The 11742-nt window shown below is 32.7% G+C and overlaps 1 protein-coding gene across 1 annotated transcript in view; it reads left to right on the forward strand.

Annotated features, from left to right (window-relative positions):
• HOOK3 (hook microtubule tethering protein 3) overlaps positions 1-10207 on the forward strand; it is a 77870-nt gene extending 67663 nt beyond the window's left edge. Inside the window, exon 22 of the mRNA XM_084879832.1 lies at positions 456-10207. Coding sequence (XP_084735958.1) covers positions 456-596 — 141 coding nt within the window. The 3' untranslated portion in view covers positions 597-10207. The remainder of the gene's footprint in view (positions 1-455) is intronic.
• The last annotated feature ends 1535 nt before the right edge of the window (positions 10208-11742 follow it).

Genomic DNA, 11742 nt, shown 5'->3' on the forward strand with positions numbered 1-11742 from the left:
CAGCATGGTGGTATGTATTATATCTAGTGTGCCTTTCCACTGTAAGGAACAGCAAGTGCATTTGTGGTTTGCCATTCTAAATAAGCCCTGATTGCCACTGCCCCTTGTGAATCAACTGCTACCAATCAACTGCACTATTTTTCTTGGAAAATCACTTCATACATTTGATTTGAAAGGAAAGTGTGATTGAGAATGGGTAAAATCAGTTTATATTATGTATTGTTTTGGTTGTTGTCTATTCAGAAAATTTAACTCTTCATTTTTCCAAAGGAAGATTTGTACCTAATTGTTGGAACTGAAATATCTATAAAATTTTAATCTATAATGAGCAGAATTAATATTTCTAATTGTCCCTTCTGATGCAATGTAAGAAAATCTGCATGATGAAATTGTCTTTTATGAGAGTATGTGCCACAATTTTTTCATTGATTACCTTTTTTTCCTGTGTGATATAGGGAATGAACCTGCATAAAAAGGCGGCTGAAGATAGACTTGCTAGTACAGGTTCAGGGCAGTCATTTCTGGCTAGGCAAAGACAAGCAACCAGCACAAGAAGATCTTACCCAGGCCATGTTCAACCAGCCACAGCAAGGTAGACAACTCTTGCTAGTAAAATAAAAAAACATTCTGCATTCAAAATATACTTCTGTTATATATAACACCATTTCAGGAAATTCAGCCCGCTTATTTTTTGTCTCTATGTTATGTTAATATTTAGTTGTTTCTCATTTGAGGACTGTCTCTCCGTTCCTATGATGTTTCAGTTTCTTGGTCCTTTATTTTGTAGTCCTTTCAGTTCCTTTTCATGTGCCAAAAATTTTTAAAATGCCCAATTAAAAGTGTTGGATAATAGTATAGTACTTTTCTTTATATGAAAATGTCCTTTTCCCAATGGTGTAAGCTTTGTAATGAATTAGGTTTTCTGCCAATAATTGATATACAATTTATATTCTTTATTGTGCCTCTGTGTTACCATGCTTTATAAGAATGTCTTTGTTTAAAGGGAATTAATCTTTTTATGATGTATTAATCTGTGTTTTCAATTGTTTTCCAAATGCACTTCAAATAACTTGCATATTTACTATATAAAATGAATGGTTGGCAAATGCACTTTTTGCAAAGACATAAATATATTGGCAGAGGTGCTAATCAGATCTTACCTATGGCACCTGATAGAGTTATTTAGAGGGAAAAATTAGTTTTCACATTGTTTTATAGGAAATTAAATTTGTTTGAAGATTTGGAAACTATTTTTAAAACATAAATACATAGAATTTTATTATTTCCTGTCTTACTGCTGACAGAAGTGAATGCATTGGTTAGGTTATTAGGGGGGAAGTTATAGAAGAGGAAAAAATCAGGCAGTGCATTACTTGTTTCTTACTTTGGAATATCACAGTAACGAGGATCAAAATCTGTGTGTGGCTGATATTAATAGTTCCAATTGCCCTCCACATCTTAGATCTATTTTTCATATATTTACAAATATTAGGTAGCATTACCCTTTGGGCAACTTCCTTGTTGACTTGCATCTCTTTTGTTTTACTTATTTGTTAATATAAACATTTCTATTCCTCAATAATTCCTAATACTTAACATCTAAATATCAGTCATTATGGTCAACAAATGACTTCTTATATGTGCTGTTGTGATAGGTCTCTTTTACATTTTTCTCTTAATTCTATGTATTAGTCCAAGAATTTGCTGCTGAACAGATTCTCTTGGGTATTTGGTTACATCAGAGTGTTTAGATTCATTGATAGCTTGATTGTAAACCATGTTTATTTACATTGATGAATGGTTGTCAAGTAATAATGATTGTAAAGCACTTTGAATATATAAGGTGCTACATAAATGTAAAATGTCATTTATTTGAAAATGAAATGCCTCTGTCTGACTTTACATATTATTTCAAGTATTTGGTCCCCAATTATATTTAAGTTCCCCTCCAGCCTTTTTCTTGCACCATAGCAAACAAAAATTACTGAAATTAGGTCAATTTTTTAACTTGTTTTTGTTTTTAGATAGGTCACCAAATAAGAGGATTTTATTTCATGTACGTGCTGTTTGGAAATTCAGGTTTCATTTATTTCTGTATATTATACAAATTAGTAATTTTAAATCAAATTTATTCAGAATTTTCATAAATTGTAGTCAAATGTATGGTTTTAAATTCTTCCATTTTTATAAGAAAATTGACCTAAAAATTAGTAGTGTTTTCATTTGTCCTCAGAAATCATACTTGAAGAAAGTATTAGAATATACAAAGAAAGACTTTATGTATTGTGCTAATTCTTACATTAAGTACAGAAATCTAAATGCAGTGTGAATGCTTCTGCCTACTATGACCATAAAGCAGTAATAATTAATGATAATGGACAGAACCACGTGAGTAGAGTGCATTGTGGGGTTTCAGGAGGCTAAAAACCTAATCAACATAAGAAGTTTTGACAATTAAAGATCAAAAACTATTTAAGATGGTTCTTATCCCCAACCCCTGATTTTACAAATCACATAAGGATTCAGCTGTTTTAGAACAGAATGTGAAACTAATCTTGGTTAAATTAAAATAATTGGGAAATTATACCTATAGAATAAGATAGATGGACATAAAAAAATCTGTGAACTATTTATTTAAAGGATTATATCCTATAAGTTAAGAAGTTTTGATTTTACGTCTCTATTTGCTGCCCCAGTCCTGGTCTCTGACCCACCCACCTACTCAGATATAGTTCTCTAAATGGGCTGGAAAGGTGTCAAGCTTTTAGAAGGAAGTTTTCTTATTTTTCTTCAGCATCTGTTATATGCTATTATTTTGGTGTTTCAGTGATAACTTTCACTCTCTTTTACTGTACCCTTAAAGTTTAGTATATTACTTTCAAGTATATAGAAGAAATTATATTTCTAAACATTGTATGATTAAAAAAAAAAAAAAAAAGGCAGTAATAACCACTTAGCTGTAACAGTGACAACCCTGTCCAGCTTTGACAGGATTTTTGAAATTGCTCTCTCTCCTGCAATGCTTAATAATTTTTTAGGAAGTTTGTGATGATGCATGGTCTATGTGGAAGGTAGAAGACATTGGGTGCTTTATTTAGATGTGAGAGCCGTGCTATATTTTCACAAAACTCCTTAGTCACAGTAGCCACAGTTCACAAACTTCTTAGTCACAGTTCACTTGTGGGGCTAGTCCTGTCCTCACCAATGGACTAAGTACAGTGTTATTGCATTAGATTGAGGTGATCCATCAACCTACTCTAGTGGCTGAATTCTTATAATAAAAAATCTTATTTGCTGTTTTCCTTCTAACCAGGGTAGGAAAATATAAGGTAAATAACTAAGGAATATTAAAGCATAAAATTTATGTTCTGCAGTGTCTATTTAAGAAGTTCATTATGGGGAAAGAATTCAGCAAATATTGTAGTTTACCACATCTAAAAAGAGTATAAATAATACAGTTGTACCTAAAAGAGCTTCCAAAATTCCAGTTATATTTTTTTATAATTTGTCTGATTACTTGTTAATAGCCAAGAAAAAGAGTCCCTAAATAAAGGACCCATGTTCCAAAATTGACCAAGATTGAATTATTTCTATTAGATAGCACTAGCCTGGTTCAAAAAAACAACAACACAAAAAACATTGGCTTAATAGGATACTTAGATTATAATAAGGAAATATTGTTTGTAACTTTGTTGAAAGTTTTATTGCTTTGTTTATATAATAAAAGCTCAAATGTACAAAATTAAGCTAAACATTATCCAGCCAGAGACTTCAGCCTATATATTTCATTAGTTTTCACAATGGCATGAAAATTCATGCTGTCCAAATAGATCAGCAATAAGCTGTAAGTGAAAGATGAGTTTAGTTGAAGAAAAGACATTTTATTTATGTGCTGCTTTACTCACATCTCCTTTTCAATAACAGTTTTGTCCATTCTTGTTAACTAATGACATAAAATATTTTTGAGTGTCTCTTGCTCTTAGAGAAGCATTTATTCCTTTAAAGATAATAACCATGTTAAAAACTTGAAAATCTTTATCCCGAAATAAGAATTATCTTGAAACACAAATCTAAAATTTTAAATTATCTTAACTCTCTGCATTTAATCTCCAATTGTCCAGATCTCAGACTCTGGGAATGTTACAGTTATCCTCAGTTGGAGCATGTGAGATTTATCTGAAAAAGCATCCACAGCTCAGCTAGTAATACACAGACACGTGGATCAGACACCTCTGGTCCTACAGTGAGAGGAAAGTGCTCAGCATCTTGCTTTTGCTAAGGACAAAATTAACAACATTAAGGCAAAAGGCTCTTTGTTGTCTGTTCATTAAACTATGGAAGGAAATTTTTACTTTTTAGCTTTATACTATGAAGGGGTCCTTTTCTTAGAAATGGCTGTAGAACGGATGTAGCATTGTACTTCTTAACAGCAAAGCCTGTGTGATATCCCAAAGTAGGATGAAGGAGCGTACTCAACAAAATTAAAAGGGATATCAGAAACTTGGGAAATTCTTTTAGCTGTTTTTTTTTGTTTTGTTTTGTTTTGTTTTTTGCCCTTTTTTAATATATAAGTTAAAACAGGTTTTCCATTCAATAATGACATCTCTTTTCCTATAGCTCCCACTGTTAACTTTGGCAGCTTCCTTTGGTAGTTGTACAACCCAGTTTCATTACATTTAGAAAGTGGTTTCAGAGCTCATTCTTTGTAACTATAATGATTTTATATCATGTAGTTTTTATATGAGGAAGGTTATTCTCAATGTATCTGTCATCCAATTTTTTACTTTCTATAAAGCTTATTTAAATAAGAATTGGTGTATGTTCCTTTTATTGAAAATTTGCAAAGCTTTTATTGTCTAATTTCAGCACAATAATTTTAGGGCCTAAAGTTTTTGCAGTAAATATCATTCATTTCTCAGAAGCCTAAAACACATTAAATAATTTGTTACAAACAGCTAATTTCTACCCCTCCCTGCTCCCTCAAATCATGGAAGCCTTAATATTTAGCTTCCTTTTTGTAAATGAAGGACAGTGCAGATGTAATGACATCCATCTATTTTAAATCACTTGATTATGTTTTTGGGAAGTATGTACTGATTTTTTTAATAGCCTTTTATATTCATAAAGATAATATAATTCGCATGTATTATTTTTATGAATGTAAAAGTTTATGACATATTTAATGTTATCTTTAAATGCACTTGGATTCTTCACATTGCATTTAAAATAATAGAGAAGGGACATTAGTTATTGAAAAACTAGACACCTGAATCTTGTTATGAGTTTTGGCAGTAGTGGGGGATCTATAAATGCTTTCTAACAATTAAATATCAGCAATTACAGTTCTGTCTCTTCAGTGTTTTTCTGTTTTCTAATATTTTATAATAACATTCTGTAAGATAAGATTGTATGCTGTATATAAGTGAGCATAGAAATCTGAGAAAGTAATAGAATTGTGTTAAGGCAAATCCTAGAGAGTAGAGTGGATTATTGGGATAAGAAATTGCCTAGTTATAAAATACATCCAGGCAGATGAAAGTATTAATACAATTAAAACTTACGTTGTCTTAACAAATGTTCCTAAAGTAAAAGTTCACATAAAATTTTCTGGCTTTATTATGTGATCATTTGATAAAAAAAAAATAGGCAAAAACATAATTTATTTTTTTAATTATCCTTCCCTTTATTAGTCATTAACTGGGCACACACTATTAACTATATATATTATATTGGAGGGAAAAGCATCTGTTTTCATTTTGAAATTGTTAACCCACTACTAGAAGTAAGGCAGTGATTTTAGGTCATTAAGAATACTGTGATTTTTCCGGCCAGTGTGGCTCAGTGGTTAAACATTGGCCTATGAACCAGGAGGTCATTGTTTGATTCCCAATAAGGGCACATGCTTAGGTTGTAGGCTCAATTCCCATTAGGGGGTGTGTAGGAGGCAGTCGATCAATGATTCTCATCACTGATGTTTCTATCTCTCCCTCTCTTTTCCTCTCTGAAATCAATGAAATTATATTTTTTAAAAATACTGTGATTTGATGGGGTGAGGAGAAATCTGTCCCCCTTAACTATATGTAGTAGCACCACAGAAAAATTTTTTTAAAGTGAAGGCAGGAGTATACATTTTAAAAATATATATTCAAGAAGAGCCCTTATATACCTAATACATTATCACCAGGCTCTGAGTTAGATGGTGAGGGTCTGAAGTTGAAGTCATCAGAGAAGGTATCCATAGCTTCAAAATTTTAGGCCTCAGGAGCTATCAAATATCCTGAATTATCTACTCAGAGCTTAAAGGAAAAATTAAATGCCATGAGAAGGACAATCTCAAAGTGAGAAAAAGAAAACTGTCTAAGCATGCTGAGGCTCTAATAATGTACATGGGAGACTTTAGAGATTTCTAAACTGACAAAAGATAGTAATTAGTTTAGCAACTATGTTGTGAAATTCATAAAAGGGACTCATGTTTATTCTTGGTATATTTGTCAACATACGGTCAGTGATTACTGTATATACATTCTATCATGTTTATTTTATATATGTCACTATTATCATAGAAATGAGTTATATTATTTACTGTTACTTCTAATCATGTATTATTTATACTTCATTGCAAGATTCATAGCACTTTACTAATATTAGATAATTTTTTTCCTTCTACCTTTCTGTGGCATGTTTTATTTTGTCCACTGGGGTTCTTTTCCTTATTTTGGAGCACTCACTAAGAAAAATATAAAATATTGCCTAAATAAATGGGCTTTGTACTCTTAATGAGATTTTTATAGTCAGAACTGAAGTTCTAAATCTGGAAATCTATTTGAAGGTGGGTTGGGGCTGCTAAACATGAATTAAATTTTATATTTCACAGTAAGACTTTTACAAGTTAATAACTCATGAAACCAAGTTCTCTCAAATGCAAACACCCTTGAAACATTTTGTTTTCTCGAGTTGCAGTAATAAAAAGTAAACAGTCTTCTGGTGAATCAGAAGCTGTTCTTACCTTTGATTTCCCTGGCTCCTAAAATACAAATCTACAAACTGTCCTTAACTAAGGTTCATAGTTGCTTCATCACTACATATACCCAAAGACGGGAGAAAGCAAGCCAAGTGCCAGGAACTATGAAGTCAGAGAATCTGGTGAGTGGTGGGCGTGAGCTGATGGGGAAAGGCTGGCCCTAAGAGGGCCGAATACTACAGAAATATTCTTAGTTCTACTATAACAGATATGCTGTATGAAGTTGGTCATTTTCTTGAGTTCAAATATAGCAAAGTTTCTAGCTTACTAAGAGATGTTTTCAGGAGTCAGGACTCGTCCATTTGTAATTTAAATATAATAGCATTCAAATGATAGTCAAAAAGTATTAAAATAGTTGTTTTTTCATAAGCATTGACACATGATTACTGCCAAAGGATAGGAAGATTTTCTCATCAGAACATTCTCATAGAGTTTTGTATTGTCAGGTGAGAGAAATGTTTTTATAGTGTGAAAAGTTTCTGTAGTATTTCCTTCTGCAGTACTGCCTATTCTGATGTGCTTTGTACACACACACAAAAGAAAGAAATATGTTTTGGATATCTACTAATTAGTTGTTGAATGGATAGGTCTCCTAATTGTCATGCTCATCCATTGGCTTCTTGTTAATCTAGATAAAAGTAGATTTTAGACCTGCACTGTCCAATTCATTAGCTGCTAGCCACATGTAACAATTTAAAATAAAATAAAAACCTGGTTCCTCAGTCACCTAGCCACACTTTAAGTATTTCAGTAACCACAGCCACACAAAGGTAGTGATTACTATATTGGCCAAACCAGATTTAGAATATTTTTGTCACTGCAGAAAATACTTTTTGCCAGTGCTGTAATACTCAAAGGGAAAATAAGGACAAAATAAAGGTATTCAATTAATGTATAACACTGCAAAATTAATACCAGCTCTTTTCAGAGACCTTGGAAAGATGAAAACCCCATCCTTTGAAACTAGTTTTCAGTATATATATTGTTTTCAACTTTATTTTTATGTTGACACTATTAAACAGATTCTCGCACTTTTCAAGTGATATAATTAAATCATTTCATAAATCATAATTTAGTATCTTCAGGGGTTTTTTTATGTAGTGTTTTAACATTAATGATAGTTTCTAACATTTACGAAGCAGAAACTGATGAATGCTTAATTTACTTACCAAAAAAATTGATAAACACATTCTTTTATTTATAAATCTATAAAGAGCTAATGAAAGTTGCCAACATTTTTTTCTGTCCCTAAGATCATATTGTCTTCCACCTTAAAGGTACATCAAGATCCAAATAATTTATTTGGTTTTTTTCAGTTTCTTGCTCTTTATAACTTGGATTATGAATCGTTAAATTTCATGTATGAAGCATACATACATGAAGCAATCATTTTATTGCAGTGACTTTAGTTAATGAAATATTTTTTAATTATTAATTTACTTAGCCTATTACTAAAGCATTTAATGTAACTAAAAGGATCTACCCAGGTCAATGCTCAAATTCATTGGTGAGGTGGTTTGTTTGTTCTGCTTTTATTGATTGTTTTAGAGGGCAAGGAAGAGAGGGATAGATAGAAACATCAAAGGAAAAAAAAAAGAAAAACCAGTGAGAGGGAGGAGCATCGATCCGCTGCCTCCTGCACAATTCCCCAGTAGGGGGCATATCAAGCCTGCAACACAGCCATGTACCCTGACTGGGAATTGAACCAGTGACCTCTTGGTTCCTAGGTCAATGCTCAACCACTGAGCCACAGCAGCCTGGCCATTGGTGAGTTTTTTTTAATGAAAATAGAAGCTAATCATAATTTTTTTTTAGTTCAGTTTGGTCCTTAGTTAAACTATCTTGTTAGGAAGTCATGATGCTTTCCTATTCCTTCCTAACAGATTTGTTCCATTAGTATCCAATTCCAAGCCAATTATGATGAAATTCTTGTTCAAGTTCAAATGGGTAAATGGTGTGATTTTATTTTATTATTTTCTTGGTGTCCTAATTTAATGTGTTCTACAGAGAGTCCTACTAAGGGAAATTTTCAATATGCTTGAAATAAGAAACAGCATTTTAGTATTAATACAGGAAATAACTGTACACAAGTAGCAATCAATGAGTTGAGGCCTTCTGATTGTTTAATAGTAGCCTTTTGTTTTTAACAGCCTTAGTTATTTAAAATTCATATGCACTAAAATGTCATTGCTGTCACTAACTCTGCTCTTTGCAGGTTATGTGTAATTTAGAATGCTGTGTACTCCAGAGAGTCATGTCCAGTTTGTCTTGTGTTGCAATGTTCATGTTTTGACAATTGCCTCATTTATAATACCCAGCTTTTGGTTGTGTAATGAATGATAAAATTCAAACATATCTAATAATTTGCCTTATTTTTATTAGTAAATTCTATCAAAGATTTGGGGATAGAAAGAGGCTTCCTCCTCCTTTCTGTGTCCCTCCCCACCCAGATTTACACTTTTTAAACTTTTCAGATGAGCTGAAAAACACCTTAGAATATTGGAGTTGGAGTTGTATTGATTACAGTCCCAGCTCTAAAGCCTTATACTCATGTCTTAAGTATTATTGATTGTTCTGTGAATTGTTAGTTTCATATTTGATACTGTAGTTTCCACTGAAGTTTAGCCTTTGCAAAAAGGAGGTTGCTAGGTATGTTCTTATTTCTGGTTGACTATTAATCATTTCACAATTTCATTCTTTGTCATTATAACCCAAAAATGAAATCCACATAGGGCTAAATTTCTCACTTTACAAGTGGAGTCAATACAAATTTAGCAACATTGGCATACAAGTATCTTTCCACATGTTTACCAACTATTTACTGTGTTAAATTGGTGAATTTCTCACTTTTTCTGAGGTGAATGAATGGATAGAGATCCTCAGTAAGAAATTTTTATTAAAATTACTAAGATATAAAGTCCAAGACAGATTTTTAATTTTTTTGAAATCTATATTTTCTTTTGATATCACTTATTCATTTAATTCTATGACTGCCAACTTGTTATGGTATTAATTATATGTACATGTTTATATGTATGCATATAATATATGTATATGTATATGAAGAATAAAGTTAAGATTTGGTCAAACTATATTTTCCCATTCAAGTACAAAAAATGTTTTCAAGGCTGAAAAAAGTGTACAGTTGTTAAACAAGTTGTAAATAAAGACTTGTATAAAAATTCAGCTGAGTTTTTGTGGTTTTTTTTTTTTCTGCTCTTAACCCATGATAAACACATCTATCTATCTATATAGGCTAATATGCTAAATGTCCAACCACCCAGGTAATGATGTCACATGGCAATGCCTGGCTTCCTCTCCCTAGCGACGACTAGCCTTCTTGATCTTCAGCCCAGGAACATGACTTGCTGTATAGCCAGGTGGAAACATTTTACACTTTATTTTTTTTTATTTTTTTTTTTAGAATGTCAAAGTTTTATTAATATGGAAAGGGTTAAACATTTTTTTTTTTAAATAAATTTTTATTGTTCATATTATTACAAGTGTTCCTTTCCCCCCCCCTTCCCACCCCACCCTCTGCCCTTTCCCCACTCCCCATTGTCCTCATCCATAGGTGCACAGTTTATGTTCAGTCTCTTCCCACATTCCCCTCTTCCCTTTTCCCCAAGAATCATCAGTTCACTCCCCTTCCATACCTCTGATTCTATTATATTCAACAGTTAATATTGTTCATCAGATTTTTTTTTTAATTTCCTTGGTTTTTAGATTCACTTGTTGATAGTTACGTATTTGTTGTTCATAATTTTTATCTTTATTTACTTTCTCTTCTGAAAGAACCCCCTTCAGCAATTCATATAATTCTGGTTTGGTGGTGATGAACTCCTTTAGCTTTTTTTTATTAGTGAAGCTCTTTATCTGACCTTCGATTCTGAGTGATAGCTTTGCTGGGTAGAGTATTTTTGGCTGAAGGTTCTTGCTATTCATCACCTTGAATATTTCTTGCCATTCCCGTCTGGCCTGCATGGTTTCTGTTGAGAAATCAGCTGACAATCGTATAGGTGCTCCTTTATAGGTAACCACCTGCTTAGCTCTTGCTGCTTTTAATATTCTCTCTTTGTCCTTTGCTCTTGGAATCTTAATTATGATTTGTCTTGGTGTGGTCCTCTTTGGATTCCTCTTATTTGGAGTTCTGTGTGCTTCCTGGACTTGTAAGTCCAATTCTTTCCCCAGGTGGGGGAAGTTTTCTGTCACTATTTCTTTCAGTATGTTTTCGATATCTTGCTCTCTCTCATCTTCTGGGACCCCCATGATTCTGATGTTGGATCGTTTGAAGTTGTCCCAGAGGTTTCTTACATTATCTTCAATTTTCTGGATTCTCTTGCCTTCTAGCTTCTGCAGAGGAGTGTCTTCTGGCTCTTTATGTTCCAAATCTTTGACTTGATTCTTGCGATCTTCTATTCTGTTTTTAGGACTCTGTAGAATATTTTTTATTTCAGACAATGTATTCTTTATTTCTTGTTGATCCCTTAGCATTTCTTGTTGATCCCTTTTCATATCCTCATAGGTCTCATTTATTTTATCGGCCTTTTCTGGGAGTCTCTTGAAAAACCCTATAAGTGTGGTTTTGAACTCTATATCCAGTCGCTTTTTGTCCTCCATTTCTTTCGTTTGTGATCTATTTGGTTTAGGCATTTTCGCAGGCAGCTTTCCTGATGGGGGCGGAGTTTCAGGGTGGAGCCTACAGCCTTGGCTTCGGTCAG

The sequence above is a fragment of the Pipistrellus hanaki genome, assembly GCF_964339955.1.
Source record: "Pipistrellus hanaki genome assembly, chromosome: 3".
NCBI lineage: Eukaryota > Metazoa > Chordata > Mammalia > Chiroptera > Vespertilionidae > Pipistrellus > Pipistrellus hanaki.